The sequence below is a fragment of the Hemicordylus capensis genome, chromosome 2 (assembly GCF_027244095.1).
Source record: "Hemicordylus capensis ecotype Gifberg chromosome 2, rHemCap1.1.pri, whole genome shotgun sequence".
Taxonomy (NCBI): domain Eukaryota; kingdom Metazoa; phylum Chordata; class Lepidosauria; order Squamata; family Cordylidae; genus Hemicordylus; species Hemicordylus capensis.
This window is the reverse complement of record NC_069658.1, coordinates 195,361,334-195,384,783: the sequence shown is the minus strand read 5'-3', so window position 1 is coordinate 195,384,783 and position 23,450 is coordinate 195,361,334. Positions and strand designations below refer to the sequence as shown.

At 44.5% G+C, this 23,450-nt stretch overlaps 1 protein-coding gene across 8 annotated transcripts in view; it reads right to left on the bottom strand.

Annotated features, from left to right (window-relative positions):
• The window catches only part of LRP1 (LDL receptor related protein 1), a 452,537-nt gene that overhangs the window by 256,175 nt on the left and 172,912 nt on the right, over positions 1-23,450 (bottom strand). For all 8 annotated transcript variants that reach the window (XM_053288908.1, XM_053288910.1, XM_053288909.1 and 5 more), the window contains 3 exons: positions 22,301-22,420; positions 21,278-21,406; positions 19,565-19,828 (listed from right to left, as the gene is read on the bottom strand). In XM_053288908.1, coding sequence (XP_053144883.1) covers positions 19,565-19,828; positions 21,278-21,406; positions 22,301-22,420 — 513 coding nt within the window. The remainder of the gene's footprint in view (positions 1-19,564; positions 19,829-21,277; positions 21,407-22,300; positions 22,421-23,450) is intronic.

Genomic DNA, 23,450 nt, shown 5'->3' with positions numbered 1-23,450 from the left:
AATGTGAGCAGACATTCTTCTTCTGCCAGGATTTCCTTGATTAGAAACAGAACTGGTAGAGAGAACATGGAGAGAAAAGGGGAGAAAATGAAAGGAGGGATAGGAGGAGGGTGGGGAGAAGCCCTGCCTGCTCATGCTCAAGGCAAAAACAATCTTTCCAGACTGTAACAGATATGTGAGGGATTGGCATCTTAGTTTCCAATCATATTTGGATTTTGCTCTCCCTCTGCCCATCCCCACCCTTGCTCTCTACTACATGCTATCTTTGCAGGGGAGAAAAACAGTTGCTGGAGAACTCGGAGGAGAAGTGGTACAGGAGATCCGTGACTGAATTTTCCATGAGAGTAATTTAGAAGCTAAACGCAACTATTTATTTATTACTTTTCTATCCCGCTCTTCAAGGAGCCCAGAGAGATGTATTACATACTTGAGTTTCTCTTTCACAACAACCCTATGAAGTAGGTTAGGCTGAGAGAGAAGTGCCTGGCCCAGAGTCACCCAGCAAGTCTCATGGCTGAATGGGGATTTGAACTCAGGTCTCCCTGGTCCTAGTCCAGCACTCTAACCACTACACCACGCTGGCTATGGGGAAGTGTGTGTTGGAGTGGGGCAGAGCTCACTGGAGTGGGGCAGCAGTGCTGGGGGAGGGGAGTTAGCCTTCCCCACCTGCCATTTTCCCAACCTAAATTTCCTCACAAGCTGCTATTGGCCCTGCAGGGGAAAACATATAGGTACCTGTATGCTTTCCCTCACAGGGCAAATAGATTCACAAAATGGAAAGGAATAACTGTGGTAGGGGGTGGAGTGAGATGTGTTGACTGATTTTTGTCTCCTCCACCCCCACAAGGCATTATAAATTCTCCCACACTGAAGGGGCTCACTATGACAGATGCCTCAGGAGAATGGAGGTGGGGGGGAGGAATTGACAACATAATGCTTTTAAAATGTTAACATTGAGCACCAGCCAGACTAGTTGATCATGATTAAGAGTCCTGTCCTGGGCGCTAGCAAGGCAAGACAAGGCCCAGCCCACACCACCTGGGAGAGGTTCAAGGGAGCAGGCTGACTTGATACCAGCCAGGCTGTGCCCTCAAGTACCTCTAAACCAGGCCTGCTCAACTTTGCCCCCCCCAGCTGTTTTTGAACTACAACTCCCATAATCCCCAGCCACAGTGGCCAATAGCCAGGGGAGTATGGGAGTTGTAGGCCAATATCTGCAGGAGGGCCGAAGTTGAGCAGAAGCAGCCCTGCTCTAAATGTAGACTAGCTGACCCTGCTTAAAGAACAGAAGCCTTAAAGGGGCAGCCATCTCGCTTGGAGTCTGGTACCCCTCCTCTGTTCTATCTCCTCCTGCCAAGCTCGTTGCTGGTGTGCAGATATAAGGGGTTGTGATGGTGTGGGAAAGGCCAGCTCTGTGGTGGGCCCAAGTTCCAAGGGTGGTGCCCCAGGGGGCTCAGGCCCCGAGGGAGCTACCCCAGGGAACTCCACCTCTGGGGCTAGCTCCATCTCTAGTCTGGTTCACGATCCAGAGCTGGGGCCAGTGCTAGTCCTGCCTGCTCAGGGTCCAAGTCTTCTGTCATGGCCTATGACTAATACCATAATGTTTTATCTGAGTATATCTGAGTGCCTGATTCAGAGTCAATACCATAAGCAGTGGTTGTGACAGCCTGGACCATGACATTTCAGTACCACTGAAATCACTGACACAAGTTAGTCGTGATTACTTTCAATGGAATTCACTCATGATTAACCATCTGGATGCTGCCCATTGTGTAAATATGGCAGGGGAAGGGTGGTGTTACATTTCACCAGTGGCCTCATATGCACTATCCATTAGTTGCCTGCAACATTTGCACAATCACAATTTATACAGAAGTCAAGTCTTATCACAAAAGACCCACTAGCTGGGGGCAGAGAGTGGGGTAAAGACAGAAACCATTTTCCAAGTAACAAAATGCATCAGTTCAAATACTGGAAAAATCCTATTCCCCCAGCCTCAACAGAAATGGTAGCTGGATTCCTATGTTTGAATCTCCGATCCAGCGTTACACCTCCTGACTATTGTAGGCGCAGTTATCTCAATCCTGTTATATGCAGATGACGCTGCCATCATCTTGTGAACTCCAGTGGGCCTTAGGAGAGAGCTTAGGCTCCTGGCTACTTATTGCAAGGACCTGGTAATTAATTTCCAGAAATCCAAAGTGATGGCCTTTGCCAAGAGGCCTAAGAGACTTAATTGGCATATAGAAGGTCATCATATAGAGCAGGTCAATAGTTTTAAATATTTGGGTGTGGTTTTTCATGCCACTGGGTCATGGAAGGCCCACGAGGACTACGTTGCCCAACAGGCACAAAGGAGTGCATCAGCAACATTAAGATTCTTTTGCTCCAAAGGTGGAAAGGTTATCCCTGCAGCGTTAAAGCTATTTGCTGCTAAATCATTGGCCCAACTCTTATATGGCACACAATTGGGCCCCTACCCAAATTATAGGCCATTGTAGGTTATCCAATCTAAGTTCATTAGAGCAGTATTTAGGGCCCCTTGATGTATTTCCAATACAGCTTTGAGGTTGGAAAAGGGCCTACAAAGAATGGAAACAAAAGCATGGGTTTTAATCCTCAATTATTGATTCAAGATCCATTTCTCCCCTCTGGGGCTGCTCCCTCTTATGCCGGCTGATAAGTTTCAATCTACCTGGACACAAGCACTATTGGGCAAATTGTCATCACTTGGCTTTTCTACCAAATATTTGTCACTATTAGATTACAATCAAGTCAAGGAGATCCTCAAACAGAGGATCTTGGACACTGAACACCAGAATGATTTAAGTTCCATTTCGGAGACCTTAAGAGGACACCTTGGTGACTTCAACGAGGAACCTGCTCACTTTCTCTACCAAGCCATCACAGAGCAACACATCACAGAGCAAGATATGATGCCTTACCATCAGCAGTAATATCTGGAAGGTTTCTGAAAATTCCTTTGGCCAGTCGGATTTGCCCTAGTGGCTCAGGCAAGGTTGAATCTGTCCACCATGTGCTGTTCTATTCTTTTTATAGTGATAGTCGGTGCAGTTTTATTTCTCCCCTGCTATCACATTTTCCTGGCCAAAACACTGACTTTTATGCCACACTCTTTCTTGCAGATAAGAAACTTTTTATCACCTACAATGTTGCCAAACTTTGTGCAGCTGCTGTTAAGATCCATCAACAGCTAATTTTTAGCCTTATATTCTTGATGCTGCTACCAGAGGCTTCTATTTTGTATGATTAAATTCTTATCAGAATGTAGAATTATTAGTTTGTATGTACATCTGATCAATGATCGCAATAAAGCTATTCATTCATTCATTCATTCGTTCAATGTATTAACAGCCATGCGTTCACAGAACACCCACTGAAAATGCTTACAGGGCTAAAAACAGATCGGAAGTCCGGTTCCCTGCCCGTCACTCACCCTCCCGGCCCCACTCTTCACGCTTAATGCGACATTCAACTGAAGAGGAAAAAACACTTGTACGTAAGCACAGGGCTAACATCATCTACAAAATGGCTGAGTAAAGGAAGGCCCTGGGATACACAGGGCTCGAGTAATTCTAAGCTCTGTAGATCAAGTTCCAGCTCCTTGGAAGACGTCCAAAAGGTAACTAGTGCTAATCCAGGAGCACCAGCAGAATATGCTTCTGACTATCTGCCCCATGAAGAGGCAGGCCGCCACACTCAGTTCTGACTGCAGCCTTCAAAGGATCTTCAAGGGCAGCCGCAGGTAAAGTGCCTTAAGGGAGACAAGCCACAGGGTTATAAAGGCACTGCTCGGTCTGCTTTTGTTTATCAGAAAAGAATTTAAGAGTCGGTATGGATAGGTTATGCAAGACCATGAAGGGAAGGAAGTGTTGGCTGTTAAAGGCCCTTTAATCAAGTGGTTTAATCCTAACAGCAGCTGGCTGGCAGAGCTGGATAAAAGCCAATGCACAAGGTTTTGAACAGCTTAGGTACCGTAGAGGGAGACTGCTGCTTAAAGAAAGAGTTTATATTTTTCTGCGTGTGCTAATCTAAATCTAGGCTAGAGATGCTCTCCTAGAAATTACAAGCAGATAGGCATGGATCTAGCAAAAACCAGAGGAAATCTGTAATCTTGTATTAAGTTGATAGTAAGTTCTCAGCAATTACACCCCAGAGCTGGGTGTATTCCACGCAGAATTTGGTAACAGGTATAGGATTTGGCAGTGTGACAAGCTTAGTTTCCTTCTGTGTTTATTATAAAGCACATTTTTAGCTGTCAGGGAATGAAGAAACAGTAGTTAGGGGAAGACAGGCTGCAGCACCTAAGAGTTGGTCTTGTGGTAGAGGAGAGCTGGTATTGTGGTAGCAAGCATGAACTTCCCCTTTACTAACCAGGGTCTGCCTCGGTTTGCATTTGAATGGGAGACTACATGTGAGCACTGTAAAATAGATGGGGCTGCTCTGGGGAGAGCATCTGCATTTAGGGATGTGCACAGAATGGGATTTGCATTCTGTTCCGAGCTCAGAATGGAACACAAATGCCCAGAACGTTATGTTGGATCAACCGGTTGAGCCCATTGTTCGAATGGAACTAGCTCAGAATGTTTCAAGTGTTCCAAGTCCCATTTTAGATTCCTGGTGAGGGGCACCTTTAAAAATCATTACCTGGTTACCGCTCACACCTGCAAGCCCCCACGAACAATGCTGCCCCCACCCGACATCTTGCACTGAGGCTGTCCTGCCTACGGCACTCTTCTGACCTCTGTGCACGCATGGCAGCCATTTGATGGCTTAAAGGTACCTCCCACCACCCCTCACTGGGAACCCAAAATGGCTCTCGGAATGCTCGAAACAGAACAAGGACATTCCATGCTGAGCTCGAAACAGGCCCTTTATTTGAAGGGCTTTCTGTTTCAAGCTCAAAACACTCAAAACAGCCCACTAAAGCTATTCAATATGCAATGCAAGCAATTAGATTGATCATGGAAGGGAAAGAAATGGGGAAGGAGGAGATACAGGAAGCCCCCAGTAGTGCCCCCACAATCTCTTCAGGGTAGTCCAGTAACAATCATCTTTGCTTGCTCCTCCCTGCCACAACTGAGTTGGAATGTTTTGAACTCAAAACATTCTGCATATCCTCATCTGCATGTTGAATGTAGAAGGTTCCAATTTCACTCCCTAACATCTCCGGATAGAGCTGAGAGACACCTCTGCCTGCAATCTTGGAAAAGCCACTGCCAGTCTGTATAGACAGTACTGAGTTAGCTGGATCAATGGTCTGACCTGGTATATGGCAGCTTCCTACATTTGTATGAAGGGCTTCTATTCCTTGGTTTGTGACAATATAGACTAGCTACTTCCCACATCCCCCCACCTATTCTCCTTTCCTTTTCCCACTCTCCCAGTTCATATCCCAAAGATTCTTTTTTAGGGAATAATATCATGATGCAAAATAAATTGATATGTGAACAGTATGCTTAGCTGCATTTATTTGAGTTGTGTAATTTGACTTAGCCCAGTTGATAATTTAGTGGAGGAACATGAACAAGTACACACAGTTCTAACACACACACACACACACACACACGCACGCACACGTAAAACAACTCATCATATCACTTCATTAGGAACCTTGGGGGTAAGGAGCCAAGACAGCACTACACACACAAGTGCACACATACACACATTAAAATGCTATGAGGCATCAGAGATGAGAGGGAAAAGCTTCCTCTTGAACTAGCTCAGCTCACAAATGGAGAAAGGAGGCTTTACCACTGGGATGAGATTCTCAGTCTGACATAGGATGGAGGAAAGGAAGCAGAGGAACAACAAGTTGTTCTAGTAAGAACTAATCTGCCTACTTTCCTTTCACTATCCTTACATCTGGACTAAATTTGGTCCAAATTAGTTAGGCAGTTCACAATTTAGACAGCTTGTGGCTCAAAAATTCATGTGTACGTCATCTTGAATTGAGGTAGATGACATAATCACAAACTATGCTTTTGAGGTGTCCCTACAACTGTACCAGATTTGGTCTAAATCAGTTCCCACTTGCACCTCAAACATTCGTGTGGCTGCCATCTTGAATCAGGGACAATGACATCATTACAAACTACACCCTTGAGCCACCTCTATGTTTCCCTAAACCTGTAGCAACTTTGGTTCAAATTGGTTAGGTGGTTCACAAGTTAGCCTAATTGCACCTAAAATATTCAGTGTCCGCCATCTTGAACTGGTGTGAATGACTTCATCACAAACCATGCCATTTAGGTGTCCCTGTGTGTCACTCACTACAACTATACCAAACTGGTTCAAATCGGTCAAACAAGTCACAAGTTAACCCACTTGTGCCTCAAATATTTACACGTCTACCATCTTGAATTGGGGTGGATGACATCAAACTTTGCCGTTGAAGTGTCTCTATATGTCCCTACAACTGTACCCAATTTGGTTCATATTGGCCCAAGCATTGCGAAGCTGATGCGGGGGGGGGAGCATACGCGCACACACGTGGACACACACGCACAGAACGCCAGGTGATCTCATAAGACTAGTAGAAAGTAGGCTAAAAAACAAAGGAATCCTGAACCCCAGTAATAAACAAAGTAATAAACCCAGTAATAAACAAAGTAATCCTGAACCCCAGTAATAAACAAGGCATACAATTTATTCTTCTCATAAGGCTGCTGCATTTTACTGTAGATTTCATTAGGAGTAAGTCCCATTGAATTCAGTTAAACGTACTTCAGAGTACGTTCATGGATCCAACTGTTAATTTTAGTAATTTCATTAAATCCTCCATTTTACCTCCATGGACATTCTGTCTCACAGCCCTCACCTGGACCAAGCCACAGTCAGAAACACAAACAGAAAGTTGCTGCCTTTAATTTTGGGTGCTCAGCATACTGCTAATTGCTAACCCCTTTATACCTCAAAAACCTGGTAAGAACTAATCTGCCTACTTTCCTTACACCATAATCTCAATTGATAATTACCAACTTCCACCTCAAACATTCATGAGTCCACCATCTTGAACTGGGGTGGATGACATCATCACAAACGACACCACTGAGTTGTCCCTACGTGTCCCTACAACAGCACCAAATTTGGTCCAAATCAGTTAGGCAGTTCATAAATTAGCCCAGTTATACCTCAAACATTCATGCATCCGCCATCTTTAATGGGGTGGATGACATCATCACAATATGCCATTGGGGTGTCCCTATGTGTCCCTACAGCTGTAGCAAATTTGGTTCATATTGGTCCAGGCATTGCTATGTTGATACACACACACACACACACACACACACACACACACACACACACTATGCCGGGTGATCTCACAAGTTTACTTTCCTTAAGGAAAAGTAGGCTAAAAAGAAACTGAAGCAGTCAGGACAGGCTCAAAGTTACCGTAACATTCTGATTCTTAGAAAGTAGAAGAAACTAAACAAGGGCAACATGTACTCAATAAGTGCCCTATTGCCATCCTTCTCCCCCAAATCAACCTGAACAAGCCACTATCAGGCAAAAGTGTATCACTGATGCTCCATAAGCAGCTGAGCATGTGGAGGCCAAAGTGCAAGTCCCAGCAGAGTGGGAACCAGCTGGATGGAGAGCTAGAATAAGTGGATGGAAGGTGTTTACCTCTCCCTTGCCCACTGCTTTCTTCATCTGGGAGTTCATATCACGCTTTCTCTTCCTTCCTTCCAACAGATGAAGACATGATTGTTCCACCAGGCCTTTGGAACAGGATGAGCAGTAGTAGTGGTGGTGAGGAGCTTTTACTAGGGTCTCTCTGTGGTTTTAGCTGTTTATTATTCTTAATTTGCTATGTAATTGATAGTTTATGTTTTTATGTTACAAGCCACTCTGAAGATAAAAAGCTGGATATAATTTTTTAAATTAATAAATAAATGCTGGGATCTAGGAGAACAGCAATGAGATAGCACAAGATCTCATCCTCGGTAGGCAGTAAAACCAGCAGCATTCACTATCACAAAGTTACCCGAATGCAGAAATATCAAAGGGGAAATGAATGGATCCATACAACATGAGCTGGGACAATATGGTCCCATCTGTATGATTTATGTTTGCTGACCCAGAGCTGAAAAGAAGGCAGAATATGAATCTAGAAATAAATAGAAGGGGAGTACCATTTGGATACAAATAGCTCATTAAAGAAGAGAGGAAGCTATCTTACTGGTCCCCTAGCACTATCAAACAACATATCTAAAGTGGGGATCATAACTTTTTTGGAATGGGAAGAAATACTGTGCTAAGACTGGTCAGGAGTGAAGATCCACTGGCGAGGGGCTACACCTAAGTTGTAGAGCCTCTGCTTTGCAGCAGAAGGTCCCTCCTAATTCAATCCCTGGCTTCTCCAGGTATGTCTAGGAAATACTCCTTTCTGAAACCTTGGAGAGATGCTGCCCATCAGCATAAACAGTATTGAACTAGATGGGCCAGTGATCTGACCCTCAGTATAAGGCTGCTTTGCTTCATATATGCAAGTCCGCACATTCCTTAGCACTTCTCTGCATCTTTTTTTGGAGGTCCATTTCACACTTTAAAAACAAAGATGGAGCTTCCCAATAAGGAATTGTGTCTTAAGCCAGTTCATGTGCAGATGTGAATGGTTAAAACAAACCACCCAGGTGAAATCTCTAACGCAAACAAGGTCTGACTGTGCATTCCACAAAACTAAAGGCCAAGAAGGCCCCTACAGATTATTTAGATTGACGCTCTGCTTAATTCTAGGTTGAGAATTCAACCCAAGGCTGAGCCAAATGACTTGCAAGTTTCTCCCACTGCAACAAGAGCTGCTGTTTGTGCAGTGAAGGCAGGGCTAAAGTCTCTTATTTTAATCCAAGGCTTGTATAACCCAAGGGCAGTTCTGCCAATGAAAATGGGGGAAAGCAATTTTTTCTTAGCTTCTTAAATGTACTATGATGGCAGCAGGGAGGAAAGCAACTATTGCGAGTAATTCTGAAAAGCAGACATGAAAACTCACAGTACAGTGCGCATCACCCATATTCTTAAGGACTGAGGCTGACCTCATGCAGAAGAGAATTGGCACCCGGAGCATTTTAGCAAGAGTGAGAGAGAGAAGCTCAACAGAAATTCAGATTTGCAAGGCCCGTGTTAAAACTTTTATAAACAAATGGGCAGCTACTTAGAAACATTAGACACCTAACTGAGCAGTAGTTTGGAGACTGATCAGTTGCACTGCCTTTTTAGGATTGCTCACCATCTACAAACATGTCCTTGTCTTCTCAAACATGTCCTTTGGCTTTGGCTTGCCACAGAACACTTTTTGCAAAGAATTGACTCCTTTGGGCTGAACTGACTCCCTTGAGAAGCACTCTCAGCCAATCCAAATGATTGCAAATTTGAGAGGACAATGTCCTACCCAGCTCCTGGAGCTGTACACACTCCCGACTTTTGGCCGTGTGTAAGCAAAAATCTTGGCAGGAGGAAGGAAGCATGATAAGTCTGAAAGTCAGGAGCTGGATAGGGCAGCACTGTTCTCCCAGCACTTGTATCCAGCCTTTTATCAAGGGTGGACAGGAAGTCAACCTATCCACTCCCGGCTTACAGACTATCACTCATTCTCCCCTCCTCCTACCTCAGCTTTTGCTAATACATGGTCAAAAATTGGGAGCACGCAGAGCTGCTGAAGCTGGATAAGATCCTTGCCCTACCCAATTTAGGACTGTATGAACTGGCTGCCTGTTACAGGTCACAGGAGGCAATGTCTGCAGTGTTATATCTGTGCTGACCTATTCACATGTGCAAGTCAGAACCTGTTCTTGCAAAATCACAGGACGGAAATGCATGTGGGTATCAAACCCAGTTGTCATTTTTAGGTGGAAAAGGATTGGCGAGGCAAACGCCTGTTGATAAGTTTCTCAATCAATATGTATCCTGGAGTTTGCAAAACAGAGCGGAAGCAGCAGAAGATAGCCTTTCCAATTTCTAAACCTAGAGGAACAACAAGCTAAAACAAAACAATACTGATGCCAAAATGTGCATGGCTGCATTTGTAGATTCTTCTGCTGTCCCCCCCGCCCAAATTAAAACAAGCAACCTTTGTAACCAAGTATCAGCTTGGCACAGAAAGGACACAACAGAGATCCAGCTGCTATGCAAACTGTGTGGTAACCACGTCCCACCCTCACTCTCCTTCATTTTAAGAAAGAGCATGCAGTGCAACTAGGAGCAACCACAGAAAACTGGCATTATGAAAGCTGGTGGTTCTTATCCACATAATGGGTTCAACTTCAAATGACCTTGTGGAGTCATGAGAATGCTATTGCAAAGCCCCCAACCAGACTCTGCTGGAAATAATCAGGATGACACAGAGCTTCAGCACAACAGAAGCTTTCACTTAACCTTGGCTTCACTACTTTTGATTAGCAGGCCACTTGGTGCTAAGCCTGTCTCTTGTCCTGACTTAAATGAGTGAAGGAAGACGGGGTGGAGGGATGCTGGCAGTGGTATTATTTACAAAATTCTGATTCCCTTCAGCTGTAATTAAAAGGCTGCAATTCCCCAGATATAATTAAAAACCAGATCAGGATCTTAAAGCAACTGTGGAATTAACTTCATGGATGCATAAATGCCATAACAACCAAGTCAACAGAGAGCGCCTAACAGTCGTAAGGTGTTGCTCACCAATGGCAGGGATAGGAAGACAGAAGACCTCAGTTCCACTTCTGTTAGTGATCTACTAGATGATCTCTGGGAAATCCTTTCTCCTCTCACCTGCACCCTATAAATCAGGATTGTTTGATGTGTACTGCAATTCCACTATTGCACTGCAAAAGCACATATGGACTTTCTCAGGCACAAGCATCCTGAGAATCTTGGCTTTAATTTTAACAGGTTTCCAGCCTTAACACTGCCCGGGAAGAGACTTGCAAGAGTGAAGGCAATGGGCAGCATCCAGACTAAGGTTGCCCTCAGGTTAGAATATTGCACACACAACTATTTTTGCAAATCACTTCCCTCTACTTCCTCCATTGCTCCTTTAAAATATGTTCCTGAGGGCTGTGCGGCCCTCAGGGACATATTTCAAGGGCAGCAGAGGGAAGGGGGAAATCAGCAAAAGTCCCGGCATTCATGAAACTCCCCAATTCGAGGGCAGCTTTAGTCTGGATGCTGCCCACAGTCTAGTGAAACTTCTTATATAGAAAAAGGCTGAGAAGGATTCCCATCGGTCAGCAGGCTGGACTTCAGTGTGATGCCTATTTGCCCAGGTTTCCACATTTGTCTTTTCTTATTAATTTAAGTTAATTCAGTTTTTTAAATATTTTTTTAGTGCAATGCATATTCCACATTGCCTAAAACACTAGTTCACTGGGACAATGATGTGTTCTATACATCCAAGCAGTACAGAAAGGGAAAGCACAGGTGCTTAACTTGGCTTGGGCCAATGGATGCATCAGCAGTGTAGAAGCACCAGTAAAATATAATGAGCCTGAAGGGCAGCAAGTCAAGGATACGACGAGTGAAGTCACCCACATACCAGTTCCTCAGGGAAAACTATAAAGCAGGCAGCTAGGAATTCTAAAATATTCAATACAATGAGTCAGTGTGATTTTACAGTAGGGAAGAGTGATGTATGGTGAGCTATTTCTGGCCAATTGCTTTGATGGCAATGTCAGAAGCATGCATCCAGTTGCATACAGGTGTTGTCATGAACTGGCCAACTCATCATCTCTAAAGAAAACCCCCTGGCTCCAGGACCTAAAAGCAGACAGTACTAAGAACGTGGAGCTTTCATGAGAATGGCTAAAACTCCTATGTGGTGATACCCATTTGCTTTTGCATCCTCAAAGCCCACACAGGAGCAGGGTAGAGATGTCATTTCACAAACTGGTTGGTTTACCAAAGCCTAGAGTGCTCAGACCCTTAACCATGCACACTGATATAGCTGCCCAAAGCACAGGTTTAATGCACTTCCAAACTCAGCATAACATCACAGTGGGCTAAGCAGCTTTGATAACCAAATAAGGTACGTGCAGGAACAGTTGTTCAAGTGGTCTTAGTGGGGATGCTTGTGCTATGCTGAATCTCCCCCCACCCTCCCGCTTATATTAGCCCCTTCCAAGAGCAATGTCAAGTGGATGGCCTAGCTACGGCAGTAGGAAAGAGTTGGATCCCAAATTGGAATGCCTTCCAGGGCTCCCCACAGCTGTTCTGCCTAGAAATACAAGTGGTGATCTGTCTGGGTTATAGGAGACCAGGCATCATAGATTGGGTCCCCAAACTGCTGCAGACTAGGGAAGAAAAGCTAGGAAATCCTGGTTTCAGAACTTGTTAGTTGCCTTGCTGGGTATATCTTCTCTGGGCTCAGCCAGAGGTGGGGTGGGGTGGGGTGGGTGGGAATCCTGCTGGAGTGCTTATGCAGCTATCTGCTTCACTTGAAATCTGATTCCTCCTCCTCTTCCCCCTCCCTGTTCCTTATCCCACCCAGCAGCGTTCCCTCTAACAGGGATTCCCAGATATTATTAACTACAACTCCCAGGATCCCCAGTTGCAATGGACTTTGCTTGGGGTTTATGGGAATTGTAGTCAACAACATCTGGAGGAAACACTGCCCCCCAGCCCCAACCGTCTGCCAGAACCTGTATCCGTTCCCTTAAACCTAACAGAGAGAAAACATGACTAGGGATTTCCCTTGGAGGCAGTGTCTTTCAGCCAATAAGACTGAAGTGGTTCATGACCATCAAGCCAGGAAATTGGAGTACTTCTGTGCTTTTAAGTCACTGAGGCTATTCACACGCACGTGAAAAACTGGGCTGAGGGAGCCCAGCCCAGTTTTGCACATGTGTGAACCGCCAGGATTGGGCCGATCCCAGCAGCACCACGGCGGCAAACCCGCCTATGAAGCCTCCCTTTAAAACGAGGTTAAGGCAGCAGGCTCCAATAACACACTTGCACAGTGCATTATTGGAGCTCCGGGGAGCAGGGCAACGTGTCCCGACACCCTGACACTTGGAGCAATCGAGGCAAGGAGCTGTTCGTCTGCAGGGGAGGTAAGCTTTTCAAGGCTTCCTCCCTTCACCCTGCTGGAGCCCTTTCTCTGCTTGTGCAGAAGCGCTCACTGTGTGCTGTCGAAACGCCTCACTTCCAAGGCCACGCCTGTCTACACAGACACTTTGACCTCCAGCATGCCACAGCCATGCCACTGTGCTTCATAATTCAGCCAGAATGGGAGGTCAAAAGCATCAACTACTGGGGAACAGGACAGACAAACGCGCGGACACTGCGCTGCTGGGAGTGGACATGGTGAAACAGCACGTCCAAGCTCTGAAATAAGAGCCAAAACAACAGGCTCCAAGAACTCCTTTGCTAGGAATCGTGCTTGTAGATCTTCTCTCAATGCCTTCATCCCATTTTCAACATTTTCAGGACTCCAGACAGCAGAATTAAACAGAGTAACACAGCAGATGTCTCAACAAGATCATACGCAGAAGGATATTAATCACCTCAAGGACACATTTATATTTATCCTAGGGGTCATCTGCAACTTTAATGGCATTGCAACTCCCATCACTTTTGGGGACTGACATAGCTAGATCAAAGGGAAGGAGCTGAAGGTATGCTGTTTCCATCTCCCTTGCAGGTTTGGACTATTCAGACTATTTTGGCCTGGCATAAGAATGAAGGGAGAGAGGCATCCCCTTGGAGACAGACTGGTGATGGAAAGAAACTTGACTTGAGGGGTGGGGAGTTGAGGGGTGAGGAGTAGGAAGGAAGAATACAGTAAAGCAGCAATTAACAAGACCAAAGCAAAGCACCATCCTGGTTAATTTCAGCTCATGCCTTCCAAAATCAAAAAGAGCACATATCAAATCTCACTTCCTATTCTTAAGATTATACACTGCGTATCAACAGAGCTGAATGTGATGGTGGCAAACCCATCTCTCTAAATGCAAGTCTGATCCAATCACATATAAGGAAATGATGGGGTTTCCTATTTAGAGAAGAAAAAGAATGTGTGGGTGAATGGCACTGAATCCTTTCTCAACCTGCCTCTTGTCCCCCTCACCTCTTTCCCCCATTTTTCTCCCAGACACACTCACTCCTGGTATTGCAACCTGGCTGAGAGAAAACTGACTGCTGGGAGAGAAGTTGGGGCAACAGTAATTCACATGAGCAGCTTAGGCTGCTCCTGGCACTACCCTGCCACGAAACTCCGCTTTTTTACCCCAGCCTTTAGCCGAGGTTAAGGGTGTAAGCACACCCTTAACCCCGGTGCCAGGGTCCGTGTGAACAGAGATGGGCACATAGAGCGCTCATCTCTGAGGGAATCCCCCAATGCACCGTGCTCATTGCACAGCGCATCATGGGATTCCCGAAGACTGTGACACATTGTCCCAGCCTCTGGAGATCCACGCTCCCAGGAGCAGTATGGATTGCCTGGGAGCGTGGTTTGCACTCCCACCAATGATCAACAATCACCTGACGGGAAGCTACATTTTGCACAGCCTTCCCCCCTGCCTGCCCGTCCCACCTCCAGTCATGTGAATATCCCTAAAGGGTTTCAGCACCCATGCTCTACCCACATACCCTTTTTGCTCTTAAAATTAGTTGCCTGCCTAATCCCATATTATATATGATGGGGGCAAACCCATATTTAAAGGGACATCTACTTTTGACCTCCGTTTGGCAGCTGCAGATTCAGACTGCAGGAGCTGTTCTGGTTTACAGAAACAAATCTAGACAGAAGTTACTAAATAAACATAGGAACAGGCATCTCATTCTTTAAATACATTTATATGAGTCAGGTTCAGACATCACCAACAATACTGGCCAGGTTTAAACAAGCATGTGCTGGCAGAAGCCTCTTCACATACAAGGGGGAGAAATCAAAACCTTCATTTTAATCAACAGAGCTGATCAGACTTCTAAGAAATGGAAAGGGCACAGGGGCAGGTTACGGGGAAGACGTTACTTCAACTTCTCCAAGTTGCATTTGTTTTATTTCAAAAAGCTCCTAGTGGCATACATTAGATTCCCAGGTGATCCCCCACTGGACAGGGAGCCAGTGCAGAAAGCTAAGGAGAGGGATGGCATGATCAGAATGAGCATATAGCGGGCAATGTCTGTGTGGTCCTCAGCGTTTGTTTGCAAGTGCTCAACAGATGAGGAGTAGGAGGAGAGAAGTGGATGGCTTGGGCCTGCTGAGGCTGGGAGTCGGAAGGGGTGACAAGGAACACAGCACAATATGCCTAGCAAGTATATTTAAAGGATACAATCACTAATGGTTGGCAATAACACAGATCCTCCCTTTATTAAGTCTCCTTCCTCATCTGCCACGGAAAAATCAAGCCACAGACAAGCAGCAGTACTTCCTTACAGCAACAGAGCCTGACAGAGAATGCAACCACAATCTGTGCAGCCTGCTCTGTATGACTCATCCTGCCTCCCAGATGGCTTAGATAAAAATTTTAATGTATTTTTTAAATCACCACCTCCAAGCTGAGAAAGTGACACTATTTGGCCAACAATTACACAATACTAAAATAAATAATAAGCAAAACAACAATGCATGCAAATTATTTGAGCAGTCCTCAGTTGCAACAGGTGGCTGATGCTTCCCCTAAAAAGGCACCGCTTACTGGAAAAAACAGAGGGGAACCACAGAGGGTAGACAGAGAGCGGAGGAAGGAAACAAGGGAACATGGATTCCTAACAGCTATGGATAGGAACAATGCTAAACACAACATTTCCACAAGAGAAGGAGAAAAGCACAAAGCTCAAGTGTTATACCTTTGGGGAAATAACCAAATCCTCAGCTGCTATTCTTTGTTATTCTTTATTGGTTAGCACCTGGATTAAAATTCTTGTTGTCACAGAGTTCCTGTGTAAAAATGGGAAAACCACTTAGGGCAGTTGTGTGTAGCTCTCAACTTGAGCTACACTTGTAAACTTGTACTACCTGTTGGGGAACCCCAAACCAGAACTAACCATGGATTCTGCAGGTGGACATGTCAAGATCCACGAATTCCGGTGCGTGAGAACAGCATGCTGCTGTGTGTGTGTGGACTGGAGTATTAATCCCAACACTGGCATTTGAAATGAGACAGAACAAGATATTTCTGACCATCTCCCTAAAGCCACAGACAGGGAAACAGCATTAAGAAGCACATCTTTCTGCCTTCTTCTCAAATAACTCTGGGACAGTGGAGCAATGAGGGTGCAGTCACTCTCTTATCCAAAAATCCTGTGAGAGCAGTGAGGATGCTCTATCAAGGAGCATTCAACCCACCCAGATCTTGGTGAATAAGGGGACAGAGACCTCATCAAGGTCCTAATCCTGCCTGGAAGTCCACACCCCTCCTTTGAAGTGCCCCCTGCTCCTCAAGTAAGGGAGAACCCACAATTTCAGAACTACTGGCTGAGGGTAAGGTTTCTAAGATAATCACAATGCTTCAGATACTGACTTCCCATTTAAAATATAAGTGAGCTGGGAAGCTAGGGTTCTAGATTTCATTGTTAAATATTTATTCCTTAAATCATGCTCCCTCTTGATAGCTGTTATATTCTATCTAGTTATCTTTTGTGTTTTGTTGTTTGGGTGTTTGCCCCAGTGGGGATCCTGTAGAGCAGGCTTGCTCAACTTTGGCCCCCCCAGATGTTTTTGAACTACAATTCCCATAATCCCCAGCATCAGAGTATGTTTACAGGAGGGTAGCAAATTTTTTATTTATAGCAAGTAAGATTCAATTTAGAATGATGGAGGCACAATATGCTGGGCTGTACACTTTAGATTGACTGGCTTATTTGAATGGAATTGACTATATGTGCGGTATCGGGAGCCATTAATGTTTTATCCATTTTATGTTAAATGTATTTAATCTATTTTATGTATTTATTCTTGCTGTTTTTTTAATATGCTGGCCTTGGGCCGAAATAAACAAATAAACAAATATAAACATAATCCCCAGCTACAGTGGCCAATAGCCAGGGATTATGGGAGTTGTAGCTAACATCTGCAGTGGGGCCGAAATTGAGCAGCCCTGCTGTAGGGAGTGGAATCAGAAAGAAAGAGAGAGAGAGAGAGAAAAGGAGGAGGAAGAAATGGAGTTGTTGCTGAATAGACCTTTAGTTAAATCTATATAAGTTATATGGGAAACTCCTATATCAGGCAGCAGTGATATAGGAAGGTGCTGAAAGGCATCATCTCATATTGCGCAGGAGATGGCAATGGTAAACCCCTCCTGTATTCTACCAGGAAAACCACATGGCTCTGTGGTCGCCAAGATTTAACACCGACTTGATGGCACAACCTTTCCTTTCCTGTGAGGGAAGCAGCTATAAAACAATACCCTATCCACCACACAGCCCCATTCTATCTGCAGAGAGATGCTGTGACAGATGGCGATGATGCTTTTAATAATTTGTTTTGCTAGATACAGGAAAAAAACATCTTGGCAGAATTCAAACCACCCCTAGGCCTCAATTCCCTTCTTGCAAAGAATATTTCAAGAGCTGTGGGAATGATTGGTTCGCTTAGATCTGTCACTGTTTTAGCATGCTGCGATTGGTATGGAAACGGGGTGTGTGTGTGTGTGTGTGTGTGTGTGTTTCTTCTTTTTCCACCCCGTTTGTTACTTTTATGTTAGAAGGGAAGTTCTTGGGGTGGTTGCAGAAACATCCTGAAACCCCCTTTGAACTCTGCCTCTGGTTCTACCAGCTGAAGAAGGTGTAGTCAAGATGCCATGTATCCTATTGGCAGTCATGCCAAGCCTTGGAACCACCGTGGTAATGTAACCAATCAAGTGTGAACATAGCTTGCCCTAAGCAGGATTGGGCAAGATGCAAATGAGCCAGAAAAGTAACGTTCCTTTCTTTTGTTTTCTGCCTAAGCCTCAGTAATTCTGCCTTTTAAACTGTGCTTTTAAATGTAAAGGTTCTGACAGAAATTATTCTGAAATAGCCTCACAATGACATCAGGAGAACTGCCTGAGAAATGAACTAGAGAACAGTGGTAGCAGCTGAACTCTCATTTTAGGGACTGACTGAGACTCCGTTTCTGTATTGCGTTATTCAGGCCAGAGTTTAAGCAGAGGAAAGAACAAACTTTAATGGATCAGCTGGACCTGACAAGTCCTTTGAAGAATAAAGGCAATAAAAAGATGTCAGCCAGGAATAAACATCACCTAAACTCTTCACCTGGAAGGTGCCTATCAAAGGAGTAAATGTTAATCTAGCTTTCGCCATACTGCAAAATAAATACCAAACTAGCTGACCCCACACAGAGCATCTGTGCGGTCGTGCGCTGAGCCTGTGGCATCCCCCCACACACAACTCTCTCGCTCGCTTGCTCTCCCCCGCTCAACTCACTCGCTCGCTCTCCCCCCCTCAACTCGCTCACTCGTCTGTGTCAACCTGTCATTGTCCAACAGTCCTTCAGTCTCCATTTCTCCACCGACAGGTGTGGCGGGTGGGCAATGACAACGGGTTCTGAGGCAGCCAACCGTCAGCCTCCTCCTTCTGCCGAACTCACTGGTGCTTGCTGATGTGGCCCAACGCAAACTCCCTCCGCTCCAACCAACAGCTGACCCCAGCCGGCAAACTCCTTCCCAACGGCGGGTGTGGCAGGCGGGCACTAACAATGGCCTCCCTGCCACCAAATCGCTTTGCAGCGCCCTCATTCCAGCCTCAAGCTCCTTGGCGCGTTTTGAGGCAGTGAACCGCCACCCACCCCCTTCTGCCGAATTCCTTGGCACTTTATGTTGCAGCCCTCCACAAACGCTGTCTCCAGTCCCCAAACTCCCTGCTTCATGACCCCAGCCGGCAAACTCCCTAGCTTTCATACTCCTCTCTGGCTGCTGCCTTCTCGCTTTCTGAACTCTTGTGCACTATCAGCCAATCGCCTCCCCACATTCTGTCAGCTAATCGCCTCCTTTACTCCCCCTCCCCATCAGCCAATTGCCTCTTTTCTGCCACGTCCCCACACATGGCCCGTCTTGGAGAATTAATAATATAGATTGTATTGATACTTTAGAATATCACTTCTGTATTTTTAAATTCCTTCAAACATTAATCTGCCATCAGTGAAAACAATCAGGAGCATGTGGTAGACAGAGTCAACAAGATGATTTAGTTATCAGCCTCAGCCTGAAGAGACAGTAACCATCTCCATTCAGCCAGTCTCCATTTGTAACGTGGAGCCAATCGTTCAGTCTCCCCATCCAGCAGTTTCCAATCTGTACAATGGAGATTAGCAGCCATTCTTCAAAGAATGGGGTTATGAATAATTTAATTAACATCTACTGAAAATGACATCCTCGCCCCCCACCAGTCATCCCTTTTGTCTATTTGTTCCACACAAGTTTAGTTATGCTAAAATAACCTATATGTTTTCAGCAAAAAATGAAGTGCATTTTCTACAAAATTTTGCTAATTAAAAAATAATCATCTTTAAAAAAACATCCTTAACATGGAAATAATCAACATTACTTTTTCTACTAAAGTGAGCTGGTATATTATTGTAAAGAGGAGCCTGTTAATCAGAACTGTAATACAATAAGCAGCTACTTACGATGCAAGCTGAGAGAGATGTTGATGAACCGCTCCTCAACAAAGCCTTTCAGATTAGGGATCTTGGCACATTTCAGGATAGTCTGTGAGGAACTGTCACCAACATGGACCCAGCAGACAGTGTCTTCTACGTAGTTGAAGTCCATGGCAGTAGTCTGCTTGGTGTTGGTGGGAGTGATGTTACGGACGGGCACACCATTCAGGTAAGTAGCCATGATGTTCTGAGAGTTGGCAATCAATAGGATAGGAGGTCGCTCTACTGGTTCTGATGGAGAAGCAGAGCCAATGGAGAAGCAAGGCTTAGGTACTATGATTTCAATCTTTCTTAAGAGATCTACACATCCTGAAGATGAACCCCCACTTAATGTACAGCATGGGTCACCAGAGGGGGCTCTGCTCCATGTGCTGACAATGGAGACTCAGCTGTCATGCATGTGGGGCAGGGCCTTCTCAGTCATTGCTCCTAAGCTTTGGAATGCTCTCCTGGTGGGCATCCACTCCTCAGTTTCCATTACAGCTTTTAGAAAGCAAGTAAAATCATGGCCTTTGACCCAGACTTTTATATGAGGGTTTTCTTGCTGCTGTTACTGTTGCGCTTGTTTCATGGTTTTATTGTGCTCATGGTTTTTAACTTTTTAAATAGATTTGGGTTTTTTTTTTTCTTATATTCCAATTTATTATTAAAATTGTTTTAACTGTTTAATAGCTTAGCATTGTTCTTAAATTTATTGTAAACCAGCTTGAGATTCTTTTAATGAAAGGCGGTGTATAAATCTAACAATGAAATAAATAAAACAGGAGGAACCAGAATAACAAGGGATCATAATGAGCACAAAGTGTCAGCATTAAACAAACAGAAACCATTGGAAGCTGTTTACAAGAAGCTATGGGGAGCTATTTAAAAGAAGCTATTGGTCCAGCTACCATACTGCCAGAATCAAATGAAAAAGTTGTTACATGTAAACAGCTTAGTTAAGTCACCTTGCACAAGTAGCAAACCGCTTCAAATTTAGGACACTTCACTGACAAGGGACCACTTTTGCTCAAAGGCATTATGTACAGAACTTTGGAATGAAAAGTATGACATGCCCTGCATGGCATTCTAGAAGTTCCCAAGGAACTAAGCTGGCAAAAGTCAACAGGAACCTAACTCCATCTTATATTTGGCAGATGTTGAAGATTCAACAAGGTGGGCTCTACCTATCAGAAAATTTAGGGGCTATCCACACAACCATGTGGCTCTGGGTAGGAAAGAAGGCAGGGTCCAACCTACCTTCCCCCAGATGGCACATAAGCCGCGCGTCCACATGACCAGTGTTGCTGGGAACAGCGTGGCTTACTCTCAGCACCAGTAAACAGAGGCCAGGACTCATTGTCCTGGACTCTGTGAACCCCACAGAGCACCACACGCCAAGCAATGCACTGGGGGATTTCCCCAGGGGACAGGTGTTCTAGGCATCCGTCTCTGGACTAGGGCAAGCTGCAAGCAGCTCACACCAACCCATGACCCCGAAGCCAAGGTTAAGGGCGCATTTGTGTCCTTAACCTCAGCTAAGAGACAGACTGTGGCACACAGATGCCGGAGGTTCTCATGGTCAGCCAAGCCCAGGCTTGGCTGCTCCTGGGAACAGCCCCGTAGTGAGAAAAATAGAAGTGCATTGTAGAGTGAGAACCATGTGCCTCTGAAAAGAATTGAGAATAATAAATTTCTTACCATTCTTTGCTTTGCAGGACTTGTGATCAGGCTGGAGCAGATAGCCTTCAACGCAACTGCATAGGTAGGAGCCGTGATGATTAGCGCAGGTTTGGCTACAGGTGCCATAAATGGTACACTCATCAAAATCTGTTAGGGAGAGGAGAAAGGGGACAAAGACACAATGAAGCACCCTGGGAAGAAAATCCAACCAAAATAAGCATTCTAGCTTTTACCACAGATTATTATTGCTACTTGTATCTCCAAAACATTTGATACTGCTGAAATGACCTCCTGTAAAGAGGAATACCATACACCACTCTATTATTAAATTATCATACATATAACACGCCACAATAAGATGCTGTTGAGTGAGTACACAAAAGAGGTGGAAAGGCTGTGATTAAAAAACAAACAGTTGGACAAAATGGAGGTCAGCAGCATCATTTGCGGAGGTGACAAACTCTAGCCTCAACACAACTTAAGCCTGTCAGCAAGGAGTCGCTCGAGCCAAAACCAGGAAGAAGCCCAGAGGTAGTACCCCCTTAATTCTGATTCCTCTAAGGGAGTGCTCCACACCCAAGTCCTCACATTTCCAAGTGTCTGCTCACCACCTCTTCAGCCAGGAATTAACAAAGATGTGGCAGAACTTTAGGCTCCATGCCAGAGGCCTACCTCTACCCCTTTAAAACTCTGCACTCCTCAGGAAGCAGATGAAGTTTGGATGGAGGAGGGAAATCAGACCCAGGAGAGGTACATAAGGGCTCGTTTGAGCTCCAGGCAATGTGAGAACAAGCTGTCTGCATGGAATCCTCTAAGGTTCTGCAACTTCAGTCCAACCTTACCTGTGATTGACTGAACAAATGACTACAGCTGAGTTGCCCCCACAACCTCTTACCCTGTGGACCCCATTTGTGGTTAGAACAGGGCAATGAGGGGAAGAGTTCTATCAATAAAGCAAAAGGACAGAGCTCAACTGTGGCTTTTCCCAGCAGTAGTTCTTGGAGATATCTCCTCTGCATCACGGTTGCCAGTACCACCCACCTTTGCAGCTCTTCCCATCATCAGCCAGTTGAAAGGAATTGTTACAATAACAGGCCGGGCCATTCAGAGTTGGGACACAATTATGCTGGCAGCCCATAGCTGAGCAGTTTGTCAAGAGCTCTAAAGAAAAGAGAGGGGAGAAACAACATTAATTAGGTGCTGGGAAAGAGATGCAGATTTAAGTATTTTCACATGTGAAGCTTAGATCATATTTACTTTTCAGACCATCAAGCCAATGTTACTTATAATGTGGCTAACTTTTGTTTAATAGCAATGGATATACAACAACATCTAATGACTAATGTAGTGGAATAATGTACTTTGTCACTGTATATTTGTAAAACTATGCTGTTGCTATCTTGTATGGGTATGACACTGTGTTCCTTTCTTCATGTTTCTGTACTGGTCAAGAACTGTAATAAAGTTTATCACGTATTTACTTTTAGTTGGTCTATAAGGCAAATATAAAACCTAGACTGGCAAGAATGTACATTTGATTAATCTTCTGTATTAACAACATTCACCCTGTGGCATTCACAAGCAGATGCACAAGAAACTCCGTAACACATTTTAATACCTTGTGTGAAAAGCATTTGATTGCTTTTCATATATGTATTTCAAATATAAGGGCCCCCTTTAAATCAGGCAGGTATATATATATATATTTTTTTCTTGTTACTCCAAACCACATGCAATACAGGTACTTTAGCTCAGTACCTAAACAAATAGATTAGAAGACCTAGTGCCAAATTCCAAATAAACACACTCCAGCTTATTATCAATAGGTTAAATTGTATAGCTCAGCCGTTCCCAAAGATGTGACAAGTGAGCAAGAAGTGGGCCAGTTTCTTCTGTGCAAAATCCTACAATATTTATCTATATTTTTCCATCTCTGATTATTTATTTTATTCATTTATTGTTAAATTTATATACCACCTTTCATTAAAAACAATCCCAAGACAGTTGGGATTTTCATTTTCATTTTATTTATTTTTATTTATTTTATAATAAATGCATTTTTATTTTATTTTATTTTACTAAAGGATGTGTCAGGAAATTCATTTAGGGACACCAGATTCTGGGCGCAGTCATGCAAAATACTTGAGACTAAAGGAGGCCAGGGTCAGCCAAATGAACAAGTAACCAAAGC